Genomic DNA, 18,631 nt, shown 5'->3' on the forward strand with positions numbered 1-18,631 from the left:
CTCTCTCTCTCTCTCCCCTCTCTCTCTCTCTTTCTGTCTTTCTAAGTCTGGGGTCTGTCCAGATGTTCTCACCACTTCTATCCAACACTGTACTGACTGAAAGTTCTAGCTGGGACAATTATGAATTAAGATGAAATATAAGACATTCAGATTGGAAAGGAAAAAGTAAAACTATCTCTTGCAGGATACAAGCTCAATGTACAGAAAATCAATTTTTTTTTTTTTTTTTTTGAGATGGAGTCTTGCTGTATTGCCAGGCTGAAGTGCAGTGGCGTGATCTCGGCTCACTGCAACTTCCCCCTCCTGGGTTCAACAGAGTCCCCTGCCTCAGCCTCCTGAGTAGCTGGGACTACAGGCATGCACCACCACACCCAGCTAATTTTTTGTATTTTTAGTAGAGACAGGGTTTCACCATATTGGCCAGGCAAGTCTTGAACTCCTGACCTCAAGTGATCCGCCTGCCTTGGCCTCCCAAAGTGCTGGAATTACAGGCGTGAGCCACCGTGCCCAGCTAGCAATGAACAACCTGAAAATAAAATCAGGAAGCCCTTCTATTTACAATAACATAAAAAAGAACAAATAGTTATGAATATACTTATTTTTTATTATTTAAACCTTATTTTACTTAATAATTTGTCTTTTTAAAATTTGACTTTGTCTTTTATTATTTAACTAGTTATAAATTTAAAAAGGAGGACAGGGCGGGGTCAAGATGGCTGACTAGAAACAGCGGCGATCAAGTTTCCCATAGAAAAGAACCATAATAAGCATATGAATCCTTTACTGGCAACCAACATATCCAGGTTCTCTCATCAGAACTGACTAGGAGGTTGGCATGATCCATGGAGAGGAAGGAAGAACAATGTGGTGAGGTGGCTTACCTGAGAGCCACACAAGGCAAGGGAGCCCCCATCCCCCAGCCGAGGGAGGTGCCTTGTTGAGCGACATCTCCAGGAGCAGGAGTGAACCGGATGAATAGGGCCTGACGTGAACCCCTAGCAAATAGCAGCAGCCCTACAGAAGAGGGACCTGACCATTGAAAGAAAAACAAACAGAAAGCAACAACAGCATCATCAACAACAAAAGCTCCCACAAAAACCCCATCCAAGGGTCTTTGAGGTTTCAAAGATTGAAACTACACAAACTCATGAAAAGAAGAAAAAATCAATGAAAAAAACGCTGAAAACTCAAAAGGCCAGGGTGCCTCTTCTCCAAATAATCGCAACGTCTCTCCAGCAAAGGCATAGAACTGGATGGAGGATGATAAGAACGAATTGACAGAAGTAGGCTTTGGAAGATAGGTAGTACAAAACTATGCTGAGCTAAAGAAGGATGTTCTAACCCAATGCAAGGAAGCTAAGAACCTTGATAAAAGGTTAGAGGAGCTGCTAACTAGAATCAGTTTAAAGAGGGACATAAATGACCTGAGGGAGCTGAAAAGCACAGCACAAGAACTTCATGAAGCATACACAAGTATCAATAGCTGAATCAACCAAGCGGAAGAGAGGGTATTAGAGTTTGAAGACCACCTTGCTGAAATAAGGTATGGAGACAAGACTGGAGAAAAAAGAATGAAAAGGAATGAACAAAGCCTCCAAGAAATATGGGACTCTGTAAAAAGACCAAACCTACGATTGATTGGAGTACTGGAAGGAGACAGGGAGAATGGAAACAAGCTGAAAAACACACTTTCGGATATTATCCAGGAGAACTTCCCCAACATAGCAAGACAGACCAACATGTAAATTCAGGAAATACAGAGAACACCACTAAGATACTCCATGAGAAGATCAACTTCAAGGCTGGGTGCAGTGGCTCATGCCTGTAATCCCAGCACTTTAGGAGGCTGAGGCAGGCAGATCACCTATGGTCAGGAGTTTGAGACCTACTGAACCAACACGGAGAAACTCCGTCTCTACTAAAGATACAAAATTAGCCTGGTGTAGTGGTGGATGCTTGTAATCTCAGCTACTCAGGAGGCTGAGGCAGGAGAAACGCTTGAACCTGGGAGGCGGAGGTTGTAGTGAGCTGACATTGCACCATTGCACTCCAGCCTGGGCAACAAGAGCGAAACTCCATCTCAAAAAGAGAAAAAAAAAAAAAGAAGAAGAAGAAGAAGAAGAAGATCAACCACAAGACACATAACCATCAGATTCACCGATTCTCAAAAGTCGAAATGAAGGAAAAAATATTAAGGGCAGCCAGAAAGGCAGGCCAGGTCACTTACAAAGGAAAGCCAATCAGACTAACAGCAGACCTCTTAGCAGAAACTCTAAAAGCCAGAAGAGACTGGGGGCCAGCCTGGGCGAGGTGGCTCATGCCTGTAATCCCAGCACTTTGGGAGGCCAAGTGGGTGGATCACTTGAGGCCAGGGGTTCAAGACCAGCCTGGCCAACACGGTGAAACCCTCTCTCTACTGAAAATACAAAAACTAGCCAAGTGTGGTGGCATGTGCCTGTACTCCCAACTACTCTGGAGGTTGTGGCAGGAGAATTGCTTGAACCCTGGAGGCAGAGGTAGCAGTGAGCCAAGACTGAGCCACTGTACTTCAGCCTGGGCGATGGAATGAGACCATGTCTAAAAAAAATATTGAGGGCCAATATTCAACATTTTTAAAGAAAAGAATTTTCAGCTCAGAATTTCATAACCAGACAAACTAAGCTTCATAAGTGAAGGTGAAATAAAATACTTTCCAGACAAGCAAACGCTGAGGGATTTTGTCACCAACAGGCCTGCCTTACAAGAGCTCCTGAAAGAAGCACTAAATATGGAAAGGAAAAACCGGTACCAGCCACTGTAGAAACATACCAAAATATAAAGACCAATGACATTATGAAGAAACTGCATCACCTAGTGTCCAACATAACCAGATAGCATCATGATGACATTAAAATTAAAAGAGCTAAAGGGCCGGGCGCGGTGGCTCAAGCCTGTAATCCCAGCACTTTGGGAGGCCGAGACGGGCGGATCACAAGGTCAGGAGATCAAGACCAGCCTGGCTAATACGGTGAAACCCCGTCTCTACTAAAAAAATACAAAAAACTAGCTGGGTGAGGTGGCGGGCGCCTGTAGTCCCAGCTACTCGGGAGGCTGAGGCAGGAGAATGGCGTAGACCCGGGAGGCGGAGATTGCAGTGAGCTGAGATGCGGCCACTGCACTCCAGCCTGGGCGACAGAGTGAGACTCTGTCTCAAAAAAAAAAAAAAAAAAAAAAAAAAAAAAAAAAAAAAAAAAAAAAAAGAGCTAAAGAGGCAAGAGCAAACTAATCCAAAGGCTAGAAGAAGACAAGAAATAACTAAGATCAGAGCAGAATTGAAGGATATAGAAACACGAAAAACACTCCAAAAAAAAAAATCAATGAATCCAGGATGTGGTTGTTTGAAAAAATTAACAAAATAGACCGCTAGCGAGACTAATAAAGAAGAAAACAGAGAAGAATCAAAAGGACGCAATAACAAATGACACAGTGGATATCACTACTGACCCCACAGAAATACAGACTACCATCGGAGAATACTATAAACACCTCTCTGCAAATAAATTAGAAAATCTAGAAGAAATAGATAAATTCCTGGACACATACACCCTCCCAAGACTAAACCAGGAAGAAGCTGAATCCCTGAATAGACCAATAACAAGTTATGAAATTGAGGCAGTAATTAATAGCCTACCAACCAAAAAAAAAAAAAAAAAAAAAAAAAGCCCAGGACCACATGGATTCACAGCCAAATTCTACCAGAGGTACAAAGAGGAGCTGGTACCATTCCTTCTGAAACTATTCCAAAAAATTGAAAAGGAAGGACTCCTCCCTAACTCATTTTATGAAACCAGCATCATCCTGATACTCAACTCAGGAAGAGACACAACAAAAAAACAAAACTTCAGGCCAATATCCCAGATGAACTTCAATGAAAAAATCCTCAATAAAATACTGGCAAACCGAATTCAGCAGCACATCGAAAAAGTAATCCACCACAATCAAGTTGGCTTCATCTCTGGGATGCAAGGCTGGTTCAACACATGCAAATCAATAAATGTAATAAATCACATAAACAGAACCAAAGAAAAAAAAAACACATGATTATCTTAACTGATGCAGAAAAGGCCTTCGATAAAATTCAACATCCCTTCATGTTAAAAAATCTCAACAAACTAGTTATTGATGGAACATATCTGAAAATAATAAGAGCTATTTATGACAAACTCACAGCCAATATCATATTGAATGGGCAAAAGGTGGAAGCATTCCCTTTGAAAACCAGTACAAGACAAGGATGCCCTCTCTCACCACTCCTATTCAACATAGTATTGGAAGTTCTGGCCAGGGCAATCAGGCAAGAGAAAGAAATAAAGGTATTCAAATAGGAAGAGAGGAAGTCAAATTGTCCCTGTTTGCAGATGACATAATTTTATATTTAGAAAACCCCATCATCTCAGCCCCAAAACTCCTTAAACTGATAAACAACTTCAGCAAAGTCTCAGGATACAAAATCAATGTGCAAAAATCACAAGCATTACTTTACACCAACAATAGACAAGCAGAGAGCCAAATCGTGAATGAACTCCCATTCACAATCACTACTAATAGAATAAAATACCTAGGAATACAGCTAACAAGGAATGTGAAGGGCCCTGTCAAGGAGAACTACAAACCACTGCTCAAGGGAATAAGAGAGGATACAAGCAAATGCAAAAACATTCCATCCTCATGGACAGGAAGAATCAATATTGTGAAAATGGCCATACTGCTCAAACTAATTTATAGATTCAATGCTATTCCCATCAAACTACCATTGACGTTCTTCACCGAATTAGAAAAAGCTACTTTAAATTTCATATGGAATCATCAAAGACCCTCTATAACCAAGACAATCCTAAGCAAAAAGAACAAAGCTGGAGGCATCATGCTACCTGACCTCAAACTATACTACAAGTAACCAAAACAGCATGGTACTGGTACCAAAACAGACATATAGACCAGTGGAACAGAACAGAGACTTCAGAAATAACACCACACATCTACAACCATCTTATCTTCATTGAACCTGATAAAAACAAGCAATGGGGAAAGGATCTCCTATTCAATACATGGTGCTGGGAAAACTGGCTAGCCATATGCAGAAAACTGAAACTGGACCCCTTCCTTACACCTTATACAAAAATTAACTCAAGATGGATTAAATACTTAAATGTAAAACCCCAAATTATAAAAACTGTAGAAGAAAACCTAGGCAATACCATTCAGGACACAGGCATGGGCAAAGACTTCATGACAAAAATGCCAAAAGCAATTATGACAAAAGCCACAATCGACAAATGGGATGTAATTAAATAAAGAGCCTCTGCACAGCAAAAGAAACTATCATCAGAGTGAACAGGCAACCTACAGAATGAGAGAAAATTTTTGCAATCTATCCATCTGATAAAGGTCTAATATCCAGAATTTACAAGGAACTTAAAGAAATTTACAAGAAAAAAAAAACAATCCCATAAAACAGTGGGCAAAAAATATGAACAAACACTTCTCAAAATAAGACATTTACGCAGCCAACAAATGAAAAAAATGCTCAACAATCAAAAAAACAAAAAACAAAAAACAAAAAACAGGGCCAGCCATGGTGGCTCATATCTGTAATCCCAGCACTTTGGGAGGCCAAAGCAGGTGGATCACCTGAGGTCAGGAGTTCGAGACCAGCCTGGCCAACATGGTGAAACCCCATCTCTACTAAAAATACAAAACTTAGCCAGGCATGGCGGCAGGCGCCTGTAGCTCCAGCTACTCGGGAGGCTGAGGCAGGAGAATTGCTTGAACTCAGGAGGTGGAGGTTGCAGTGAGTCGAGATCATACCACTGTGCTCCAGCCTGGGCAGCAGAGTGAGACTCTGTCTCAAAAAAAAAAAGAAAAAAAAGAAAGAAAAGAAAAAGAATGCTCAGCATCATTGATCATTAGAAAAATGCAAATCAAAGCCACAATAAGATACCATCTCATGCCAGTCAGAATGGCGATTATCAAAAAGTCAGGAAACAATAGATGCTAGTGAGGCTGTGGAGAAATAGGAACATTTTTACATTGTTGGTGGAAATGTAAATTAGTTCAAACATTGTGGAAGGCAGTACGGTGATTCCTCAAGGATCTAGAACCAGAAATACTATTTGACTCAGCAATCCCGTTACTGGGCATATACCCAAAGGAATATAAATCATTCTACTATACAGTCACATGCACACGTATGTTTATTGCAGCACTATTTACAATAGCAAAGTCATAGAACCAACCCAAATGCCCATCAATGATAAACTGGATAATGAAAATGTGGTACATATACACCATGGAATACTATGCATCCATAAAAAGAAATGAGATCATGTCCTTTGCAGGGACATGGATGAAGCTGGAAGCCATCATCTTTAGCAAACTAACAGAGGAACAGAAAACCAAACATCACATGTTCTTACTCATAAACGGGAGTTGAACAATGAGAACATAGGACACAGGGAGGGTAACAACACACACCAGGGCCTGTTGGGGGTGGGGGATGAGGGGAGGGAACTTAGAGGACGGGTGAATAGGAGCAGCAAACCACCATAGCACATGTATAAAACCTGCACGTTCTGCATATGTATCCCAGAACTTGAAGTAAAAAGAAAAAAAAGAAAAAGAAAAAGAAAAAAAAAAGAGAAAAATAAAAAAAACAAGAGGTGTAAAATTTGTACACTGAAAACTATACAACATTGATGAAGGAAATTAAAAGATTTAAATAATTGGAATATATTCTCTGCTCATGGATTGGAAGACTCAATCAATATTGTCATAATGATAGTACTTTCCAAATTGATCTATAGATTCAACATAGTCTCTACTAAAATCCCAGCTGACTTTATCAAAATTGACAGCTAATTCATGAATTAATATAGAGTCACAAGAGACCCAGAATAACCAAAACAGTCTTGAAAAAGAAGTACAAAGTAGGATGACTCACACTTTCTGATTTTGAAATTCACTACAAAGCCATAGTAATCAAGACCGTAAAGTGGTGGCGTAAGGATAGATGTATAGATCAAGGCAGTAGAATTGAGAGTTCGCAAATAACCCCTCACATTTATGGTGAAATAGTTCAATTTAAAAATGGACAGATGATTTGATTAGATATTTCACCAAAGAAGATATACAAGTGGCCAATAAGCCCATGAAAAGATGTTCAACATCATTAGCCATCAGGAAACTGTAAATCATAAGCATAATGAGCTACCACTTCACACACAATATGACAGACATATTAATAAATAAAAAGATGGCCAGATGCGGTGGCTCATGCCTATAATCCCAGCACTTTGGGAGATCAAGGCGGGTGGGTCACTTGAGGTCAGCAGTTCAAAGCCAGCCTGGCCAACATGGCAAAACTCCATCTCTACTAAAAATACAAAATATTAGCCAGCTGTGGTGGCACATGCCTGTAGTCCCAGCTACTCAGAAGGCTGAGGAAGGAGAATTGCTTGAACCCAGGAGGCAGAGGTCATAGTGAGCTGAGATGGTGCACATTCACTCCATTCTGGGTGATGGAGTGAGATTCTGTCTCCGAAAAAAACAAAAAAAAAAGATGGACAATAACAAGTGTTGATGAATATATGGTTAAAATTTAACCCTCCAATATTGCTGATGGGAGTGTAAAATGGTATAGTCACTTTAAAAAACAATTGGGCAGTTGCTCTAAAAGTTAAACATGGAGTTACCATTTGACCAGTAATTCCACTCCTAGGTATATACTGGAGAGAAAGGAAAACATATGTCCCTATAAAAACGGTCCCCATATAAACACGAATGTTTATAACAATATTATTCATAATAGTCAAAAGGTGGGAAAAAAAACAAATGTCTATCAACTGATGAATGGATAAAGAAATGTGGTATATCCATACAATAGAATGTAATTCATCAATAAAGAGGAATGAAGTACTGGTGCATGCTGCACATGAATGACCCACGAAAACATGCTAGGTAAAAAAAGCAAGTGGCAAAAGACCATATATTTTATTATTCCATTTACACAAAATGTCCAGCATAGACAAACCTATAGACGGCAAGTAGACCAATGGTTGCTTAGGGCTAGGTGGTGATTAGGAGGGAAATAGGGAGCGACCGCTAATAGGTACAGATTTTGTTTTGGGAGGGGCAAAAAATGTTCTAAAATTAGATTGTGATAATGGCTGTATAACCCTGTGAATATATTAAGTATATTAAAAAAAATTGTATTGTGCGCTTCAAATGGGTGAATTTTATGGCTTTAAAATTATATCTAAACAAAGCTGTTAATTTTTTTAAAGCACAGCTCTGGGCACATGATGAACTCTCAATCTTTAAAAAAAAAAGAGCAAAAGGCTGGGGGTGGCGGCTCACGCCTGTAATCCCAGCACTTTGGGAGGCCGAGGCGGTGAATCACCTGAGGTCAGGAGTTTGAGACCAGCCTGGTCAACATGGTGAAACCCCGTCTCTACTAAAAATATCAAAAAATTAGCTGGGTGTGGTGGCGGCCGCCTGTAATCCCAGCTATTCAGGAGGCTGAGGCAGGAGAATAGCTTGAACCCAGGAGGCGGAGGTTGCAAGGAGCCAAGATCATGCCACTGCACTCCAGCCTGGGCAACAAGAGCAAGACTCTGTCTCAACAAACAAACAAACAGACAAACGAACAAACAAAGCAAAAAAGGGTACTCTGTATTGTGAAGGGACTTTATGTGGTTTATCGCACACAATCCTGTCAAATTCCTCATGAAGCAGGTAATAGTATTATCCTCATTTTACATATGAGGAAACTGAGACGAAGTTTCTGGCATTTAGTTATGATCACATAGCTAAGATATGGCAAAACAGGGACTGGAACCCAAGTCTCTGTGACTTCAGATCTCAAGCTCTTGCAATTTTCCATAGACCATGTTGCTGCTTTAAACATAGAAATTGTCAATGAGTGGGGTTGGTTCAGGCCTTATTGGGCTTTACTGTATCTCAGGAACTCTGGGTCAGTTGGGGGAATATTGTGTAATTACCCTTCATCCAGGCCTCTGAGACTTAGGGAATAAGTGCTCCAGAGGAGCAATCAGCCAGGAGTATGAACTATAAATTCATGATGTCTCTCTACATCAAGACTTTGTCCACAGGTCCTGGGGATATACCAGGTGCTAACTACCTATGAGACAGCTGAGCAATCAGGATAGCCAGCCTGGCAATAAGCTGCCATCAAAGGTGGCTCCAAGTGGCATGCCCAATAAGCGGATAGTGACCCCTCTCAAGCAGAGGCTGGATTCTTTTTTTTTTTTTTAATTTATTTATTATTATTATACTTTAAGTTCTAGGGTACATGTGCATAACGTGCAGGTTTGTTACATATGTATACTTGTGCCATGTTGGTGTGCTGCACCCATCAACTCGTCAGCACCCATCAACTCGTCATTTACATCAGGTATAACTCCCAATGCAATCCCTCCCCCCTCCCCCCTCCCCATGATAGGCCCCAGTGTGTGATGGTCCCCTTCCTGAGTCCAAGTGATCTCATTGCTCAGTTCCCACCTATGAGTGAGAACATGTGGCGTTTGGTTTTATAAATTATGTTGCTATAAAGACACATGCACACGTATGTTTATTGCAGCACTATTCACAATAGCAAAGACTTGGAATCAACCCAAATGTCCATCAGTGACAGATTGGATTAAGAAAATGTGGCACATATACACCATGGAATACTATGCAGCCATAAAAAAGGATGAGTTTGTGTCCTTTGTAGGGACATGGATGCAGCTGGAAACCATCATTCTTAGCAAACTATCACAAGAGCAGAGGCTGGATTCTAAGGGTGGCGGATAGTGACCCCTCTCAAACAGAGGCTGGATTCTAAGGGTGGCTTCCCTCCCTGCAAGATGGAAACATCTGTAAGCATAGACTGTCAAGGCCAGGTAATGCCCTGTCCACCACTTGGTACTATGACTTCCAGATCAGAAGACAAAATGCGCCTGGAGAATCCCAAATCTCCTCCTGGCAGAAGATTAGAAGTGCCAGTAATGCCAGGTGCAGCTGGCTGATGGTTCAGGACAGTATGCCTCCCAGACTGCAAATATGGTGTAAATTGCTCATCAGCTTTCCCCAAGGGGATTGCCCTAGTCTATCCCTCTGTACTCAGTCACTCAGAAGACTCACTAGAAAAAAAATGCTTGCAAAGAACAGGACGGTGATTCAACTGGAGTTGTGTTTGAAAATATATGCAGCTTGGAATACTATGCAGCCATAAAAAAGGATGAGTTCATGTCCTTTGTAGGGACATGGATGCAGCTGGAAACCATCAGTCTCAGCCAACTATCACAAGAACAGAAAACACCACATGTTCTCACTCATAGGTGGGAATTGAACAATGAGAACACTTGGGTACAGGAAGGGGAGCATCACACACTGGGGCCTGTCATGGGATGGGGGGAGGGGGGAGGGATAGCATTAGGAGATATACCTAATGTAAATGACGAGTTAATGGGTACAGCACACCAACATGGCACATGTACGCATATGTAACAAACCTGCACATTGTGCACGTGTACCCTAGAACTTAAAGTATAATAAAAAAAGAAAATATATGCAGATATATATATATATATATATAAACATACGGTCTGTGTGACATTGACTCACCTAGCATTCTAGTACTTGGCCCTGCTCTATTCTATAGTCCAATAATCACTGGTCATAATGACGACCTAGAGGCCTTGCAAGAACCTCATGCTCTTTCTGAATCATCCAAAAAAAGTCTACTATGTTCAGTCTTACTTTAGTACTCTGTACATGTTGCTGGGTTTTAACTACATGAAAATTGGTAAGCCACTCGAGGGATATATAGTAACCATTAACCAAAATGTTCAATTCACCCGACCAAACTGTTTTCTAACCATGGTAGAAAATGTAGAGTGAGTTCCTCCAACTGAGGCCCTAACAGGGGCCCTCAAAGCCTTTTTCTCCTGGATTCCCCCAGGATACAGAGAGCTCAGGGCTGCAGAAAGATGGTAGCTGCCTTTGGATTGCCCACCACCTCATTAGAGATAGAAAACTGGCATTTTTCTAGACCTTTCTCTAAGCTCAGAGCCTTTCTGGGCCCTCAAACCCAGGCACTGCTCTGTTGTATCTGTTGAATCTCTCATATATAAAAGCAAAGGTACTTATGTTATTGACCTTATCCTTTTAATCATCTGTCAGTATTTCCCCTCTATTAGATTGCAAGCTATGTGAGGGCAAGGACCATAAGGACCATGTCTGTTATTCATGGCTGCATCTTCTGCACCTGGCACATGATGAGTGCTTGATTTGTTAAGTGAATAAGTATAGTACCTTTGGTGAAGCTACTGATAAAGCCCAAGAGGGAGTCCCTTCCCTACCATGTCCCCATTCTCCTTTTTTTCTGAGACTTGAAGGAAGATGATGTTTTCACTTTCCCAGTGGCTGGTCTAACTTCATCCTTTAGGCCCAATAGGTTGGGCCCTGAGTTGGACTTGGCTGACAGCCAGCAGCTGATGTGGGACAAGAATAGTGCTGGCCAGACCTCTTCCTCCCTTTCCTGAAAAACCGGGACCTAAGTGGGCTGTGGCTTTGGACCCTGGGGGAAAAGTCCAGATAAGGTTGGGAGGATACCTATTCCCTATTGGCCTTTGTTAAGGAACAACAGTTGGCATTGGGGCTTCTGTTCTGAGTGAAAGTAAGGCCTGGTGTAGGAAACTGATTTCAATTTTGGACCTTGGTCCTAAAAGTCTACAATATCAGGAACTGATAATCCTTCACTGTAACCTGAGCTGAGGTCTCCTCAGTTGTGCCCTTCCCTTCTTAGAGGTAGTAAGACAAAATGTGCACACCAAGTCCTAGAACTTTGCTGGGGCAGTGGCAGCTCAGCGAACTCAAGTAGAGCCGTGAGGATCACTCCGCCCCACTCCACCCACCAAGAGCACCTAACAGTTCAAAAAACTAAGAAACGGGGTCCAAGATTTAAACCATGTACCTAGTGATATGATGCCTAGTTCAAGTTCTCATGTTTCTGGCCAGAAGAGATGGGGAAGGAAGAGCAGAACTTTTTGTAGGTCTCTGCCCCTGAGCTGATTATTTCTACCCAAAAGGGAGAAGTACCGCAAAAACAGACACATCACAGTGCTCCATCTGGCTCCTGCATGGACACAGAGGCCCTGTGCTGGAGGCAACCTGAGCCCCCATCATTCTACAGGCCCAAGGCGGTTCTCAGAAGTCAGGAAAGTGGTTGGGGGTGGGGTGTTTTAAAGCCATGCCTAGCCCATAGAGAATGTAAGAAAACAGATTTGCCTTTGGAAAAGCAACATGGAATGTTGGAATGTGTTCAGTGAGGCTGCGGGAACATACGAAGCACATATCCCTCTACTTGGTGCCACTATCCCCACAGCGAGAGGAATACTTGGGGTCAGCATTGGCTAGGGTACTGATGGGATGACAAAAAACTGTTAGGTAGGGTGGGACTACAGAGCCATCTCCAGTGCCTTCTGAAAGTGCATTCCTTCCGAATAATCTTCACTGTCACATTTGGTCTTTGGCTGGGTTCCAGGTTCTTCACTTTATCTTCCCTTTTCCTTTTCTCCCTCTCTAGCCTACTCAGTAGGAGGTATAGTTTACTTGGATGTGATTAGAGAGAGGAAGACCAGAAGTGACAGTGATAATGCTAATGCTGGCTTTCCATCATTCGGCCATCTGTAGGTTTGCTAGTGTGGCCGCCTCTTCAGTGTTGTTCACCTGGAGACTTGCAGCAACTCAGCCCCCTGGTTTCTTACTATCCTAAGTCAGCTCCTTTGCTTTTCTATGTGGAATCTCCTTCATATGTCTTAGGGCCACCTATCCTTTCCCAAATCTGTGTTTGATGGATTGCCATTTAGTTCCTGTGGACAAGGTCATGAGGCATGTCATGATGATTGTGATGAAGAGACAAGAGGTGAGAAGATGTGTATGGGTGAGGGGTGTCCACAGCCTTCTAGGTCTGGGCCATCCATCAGGAGTGTGTTTCTGCTCTCAAACACCTCGATGGAGATCTGATCTGACTACTGCTTGTTTGTTAGTTTTTGAGGGGGAGTTTTGCTCTGTCGCCCAGGCTGAAGTACAATGGCGGGATCTCGGCTCACTGCAACCTCTGCCTCCTGGGTTCAAGCGATTCTCCTGTCTCAGCCTCCCGAGTAGCTGGGATTACAGGGACCCACCACCACACCTGGCTTTTTTTCTTTTTCTTTTTCTTTTTTTGAGACAGTCTCACTCTGTCACCCAGATTGGAGTGCAGTGGCATGATCTCGGCTCACTACAACCTCTGCCTCCTGGATTCAAGCGATTCTCCTGCCTCAGCCTCCCAAACAGCTGGGACTATAGGTCCACACCACCATACCCAGCTAATTTTTGTATTTTTAGTAGAGACGGGGTTTCACCATGTTGGCCAGATTGGTCTCAAACTCCTGACCTCAGGTGATTCGCCCACCTCAGCCTCCCAAAGTGCTGGGATTACTGGTGTGAGCCACCATGCCTGGCCTATTTTTTTTTTTTTTTTTTTTTTTAGTAGAGACAGAGTTTCACCTTGTTAGCCAAGCTGGTCTCAAACTCCTGACCTCAAGTGATCTGCCCGTCTTGGCTTCCCAAAGTGTGATCTGACTACTCAGAAAACCACAGCCTTGAAGAAAGAAATAGTCAAGCAGCAAGGGCAAGTGGGTTGAGAGTATTCAGCATGTGAGAAGGGCAAAGTCTCAGCTTCACTCATTATTTCTGGGTGCTGGGGTGGAGAAGCACTTACTGCATCTACATGAGCCTTAGGTCTAATATGTGAAGTATCTGTTCTTTGAGCCACCTCCTTTTCATCAGACCTTTATATTCATTTTCAACTCCACTTCAACTGAGCCAGCACACCTGTAAATTTCCTCTAGATCTCCACACCGCTAAAGCTTTGCCTTAGATCCAATGCAACCATTTAATTGGCTCTATTTATCATGTTTGGTATTTTAATAATACATTCATTGGTTGACTCAATCACAATGTTGTCACAGGTATCCTTTGTGGAACAGGTACATGTGAAGGCCAGCTGTCTTTCCCATTGGGCTGTGCCAGCTAGGATACAGTGCTACAGTTTTGGCTCCTGGCAAATCAGGCACTGTTGGCACGGGGTGAGCACTAAGGCAGAGAAGCTCTTCCCTCCATGTCTCCAGGGTCCAAAGGGCCTCTGGCACAGCAAAAACCAACCGAGGTTGAGCCCTACCTGCCTTGATCATTGGAGGTGGAAGTGGCTGGCTGGCAGGCCTGGAGAAGACCATCTTCCTGGAATCCAGCAAGAGGCGGCAGTAACCCGCGATCAGGCAGGCAAAGTTGGTGGCTTCAGGCCACTCCATCAACAGCACCAGAGGCTGCAGAAGAGAAGGGAAGAAACATGAAGACACGGGAAGGAGGGAGGCAGATGCATTTCCAGAGGCATGGTAGCTAGGAAAAGATGACTTGCATAATTAAAGGAACTATACTTTCTGAACCAAAAATTGAGGCACAGGGCTTGACAAATAGTTTCTTCTGATTTGAGAATTTCTTTGTAATAACCTCTTACCCAAGTATCAAAATTAAATCAACCTTTATACATTTAATGAACTACCTTTACTGAAAAGGACTAAAATTATATAACCTCATGTGACTGCTATGTAGCTGTATTTGTGTTTGCCAGGGCTCAGCAGATGTACAGGCCAGCTGGGAGAGCGGGGGTAAAGTTGGGAATCTAGGTTAGACTTCAGAATGGCCTAGATCCCCCCTCGATTCTAAGTCCCTTGGGTGCAAGAGTTATGTCTTGCTCATCTTCACATGCCCCCTGTAACACCCAGAACACCTCCCTGGACATAAAGGAATCTCTGTGGAATCAAGTCGTAACTCTGCCTTTAGGGCCAAAGTCTTTCCGGCCTGCTGTTCTGCTCAGAGCATCATGCTCGGCCGGGTGCGGTGTCTCATGCCTGTAATCCCAGCACTTTGGGATGCTGAGGCGGGAGGATCATCTGAGGTCAGGGGTTCGAGACCAGCCTGGCCAACGTGGTGAAACCCCATCTCTACTAAAAATACAAAAATTAGCCCGTGCCTGTAATCCCAGCTACTCCAGAGGCTGCGGCAGGAGAACCGTTTGAATCAGGGAGGTGGAGGTTGCAGTGAGCCAAGATGGTGCCACTGCACTCCAACCTGGGTGACAGAGTGAGACTTTGTCTAAAAAAAAAAAGCATCATGCTCTATCCCTCTTCCTTTATTTCCCTGTGTCTTTGAGATGTTGTTAATTGGTGCTTATTAAAAGAACTCCTTGGTCAAATATGTTTGTGATATTGGGTTAAAAAACACTATGCAGATAGTTTTACTATGAGAATTCATAAGACCCTTTAATATATCGTTGTGCACTGGGAAACCTCAAAAGAAAAGCTTTAATATTCTAAGTTTTCTAAATTTATTAGACCACAATGATCTATTTTTATAGAACATCTCATGGTAACAAGGTTGTTGTTGTTGTTAACCCACCTTGGGAAATACTAGCATACATTGTTGACTTCTGTTCCTAACTCTAAATCAGTCAGATTAGTCCTGGGGTTAACTGGTTAACTGCTTCAGAGACCAGGCAATGCTATTCAGGAAAATCAGCACTATTTCAAGAAAACCTCCTAGTATCTGTACTATAATTTTAACTGTGGCTTGATCAAGTTTGAGCCAGACTGAAGTCAGCCTTGGGAACATTCTCCTTGGAATAGGGCAGTAGTTTCCGGATAAAGATCGCTGAAGACTGGCTAAAGAGGGAGCCATGGGGCTGTGGGTCACCCAGACCAGGCATTAAGAAATATGAGAATTAGGCAGAAGAAATGAGGCCCCTCTCTGACCAATGAGGAGGCTACTGCAACAGAGGTCAGGGCCTCCACTAGAGTGGTGGCTGGTCCAGTGAAAAGGAAGGGACATTATGAAGACCTGATAGAACTTGATCACCAACTAGATTAGCCTTCCTTGGCTAAATCACCATTACCTGGGGCACAATTCTGATTCCAAACCAGCTCAGCTGTTAGCTAAAGTTGCAGTGGTTTTCTTTTTCCCAGGATTCCAACACAGAGCCTGAGCTGAATATTTTGTAGTTCATATAGGTCAGGGGTCAACACACATTTTCTACAAAGGGCTAGAGAGTAAATATTTTAGGCACTGTGGGCCATGCGGGCTCTGTCACAACAACTCAGCCATTGTACAGAGTGTGGAAATAGCCACAGATAATCTGTAAATTAAATAAATAGGCATGACTGTGTTCTAATAGAACTTTATTTACAGAAACAGGCAATGAGTCAGATTTGGCTCATGGGCCATAGTTAGCCACCTGATCTAGAAGTGAAACTTCTTTCTTGCCTTTTTTTTTTTTTTTTTTTTTTAAATAGAGACAGGGTGTCACTATGTTGCCCAGGTTGGTCTTGAACTCCTGGGCTCAAGTGATCCTCCTTGGCCTCCCAAAATTCTGGGATTTACAGGCATGAGCCACAGCGCCCACTGAAGTAAAACTTCTTTACAGCTAGAAACAATTGTATTCATTCATCACACATCTCAAGTTATTACATTTGCTAACAGCAATCACCTTCTTTGGAAATTCTTCTCTTGGCTTCTGTTTCTGTGAGCTGTGTTCTGGTTCTGTAATCTGACCATTTTCATCTCTCTCTTCGGCTGGCTCTTCACGTGCAACCTCCTCGCCCTAGCTATATCCTAGGCTCAGTGTACAACCCTCAATTCTTCTCCATCAGGGTGTCTGCTTTAACCTCTATGCTGGCGATTCAAAAATCAACATGCCCAGTCTACTCCCTTGAATTCTTTTCCTATCGCAGAAATCATATAGCCCTATGTCTATACTACACAGTCTTGTGTTGGATCAAATACTAACTTGAATTCTTTCATAGTTGTTGTACATTCAATTACAATGCATGCCACAATAAGGCATTTGGACTTTGCCCCAACTTTAAGGCAACAAGTTAGTGATGCTCCTATGGAGTTCATGCAATACCATTGGGAGGAAAAAGGAACAGTTTGTACCCTGAGGAGCAACAGCTTTTTTTTTTCCAGTGAGAAAGGGGCCAGAGATAGGTATTACTTTTTAGTCATTATTAGGAAGGGGTAGAGGGGACATTCATACCTCCAGTTAATGAATGCTTCTCAGTCACAACAGAATAGCCAAACTTGCATACAACAAAATAAAGACAAAAAAGTATGGAAAGGAAATGAACTTGGGGGGCAGGGAGTCAGATACCCCTTCTTGCTGTCTTGCTGCCACTGCAACCCTGCCACTGATGGCAGAAGGATATACAGATACTGAGATTTGAGTGTAAACGGTGGCTACCACCATTACCACGAGGGCCCAAGACTCACTAGGCTTGCCTCAGGGGTATGCACATCACAGCCATCCCTACTGCCACTGCTTCATTTCAGGACCTTATCATCTTCCTGCCAGATCAAAACCCCTCAAGGTATGTGTGAGTGGGTGGCCCGTGTGCTGAGATACTGAGCCTCTCGGCTTCTCAGCCCTATTGCCTCTGGCCACAAGCTGCCTCATCTGGTATATATGTATGCCTCATTTGTTTGTATGTTTTGTCATATGAATTGTGACATTTCTCATGATATGGAAAAGGTTGGGACACACTAACCCAAGAACCTCCAATAACTTCCTGACTGGCCTTCCTCCCTCTAGTTTCTACCCACTTGAATCCACTTCACCTCCAAATTGCTGCCTGAAGATTCTTTTCTACTTTATTATTATTATTAGTAGTAGTAGTAGTAGAAGAAGAAACGTGGTCTTACTATGTTTACCAGGCTGGTCTCAAACTCCTGGCCTCAAGTGATCCTCCCACCTCAGCCTCCCAAAGTGCTGAGATTACAGGCATGAGACACCATGTTTGGCCCTGAATGACCCTGAAGACTCTTTCTTTTTGTTTTTGTTTTTGAGATGGAGTCTCACTCTGATGCCCACACTAGAGTGCAATGGCAGAATCTTGGCTCACTGCAGCCTCTGCCTCCTGGGCTCAAGCAATTCTCCTGTCTCAGCCTCCCAAGTAGCTGGGATTACAGGTGTGTGCCATCACACCTGACTAATTTTTGTATTTTTAGGAGAGACGGGGTTTCACCATGTTGGCCAGGCTAGTCTCGAACTCTTGACTTTCAGTGATCCACCCGCCTCAGCCTCCCAAAGTCTGAAGGCTCTTTCTAAAGCACAAGTCTCATTGTCATTTAAAATCTTCAATAGCTCATTACCTGTAGAAAATCCAACTGCCTTACAATGGCATACAAAGCCCTTCAGGACCTGCACCCAACCTCCATCTCCAACCATATCTGCATTAACTCCACTGGCGCTCCCCTCCCATCACTGTCGCTCACCTTATACTCCAGCAATTACAAAGTATTTACAGTTCCTCATGTTCCTTCACATCTTCATGCCTTAACCTATGCTGTTCCCTCTGGCTGAAATGCTCCTGTACCCTGCTTTGTCCACCCAACAAGCTGCCATAAACTGGCTCGATGCCTCCTGGAGAACATGACAAAGTGAAAGATGCATCCATGCATTCCAGAACCAAGCCAACCTAGTTCCTGCCCTCAT

The 18,631-nt window shown here is 42.9% G+C and overlaps 1 protein-coding gene across 4 annotated transcripts in view; it reads right to left on the reverse strand.

Annotated features, from left to right (window-relative positions):
• LOC105490445 (FERM and PDZ domain containing 3) overlaps positions 1-18,631 on the reverse strand; it is a 99,432-nt gene that overhangs the window by 15,826 nt on the left and 64,975 nt on the right. For all 4 annotated transcript variants that reach the window (XM_024795619.2, XM_011756063.3, XM_011756062.3 and 1 more), the window contains one exon: positions 14,267-14,411. In XM_024795619.2, the coding sequence (XP_024651387.2) occupies positions 14,267-14,411 (145 nt within the window). The remainder of the gene's footprint in view (positions 1-14,266; positions 14,412-18,631) is intronic.

Source organism: Macaca nemestrina, chromosome X (genome assembly GCF_043159975.1).
Source record: "Macaca nemestrina isolate mMacNem1 chromosome X, mMacNem.hap1, whole genome shotgun sequence".
Lineage (NCBI taxonomy): Eukaryota > Metazoa > Chordata > Mammalia > Primates > Cercopithecidae > Macaca > Macaca nemestrina.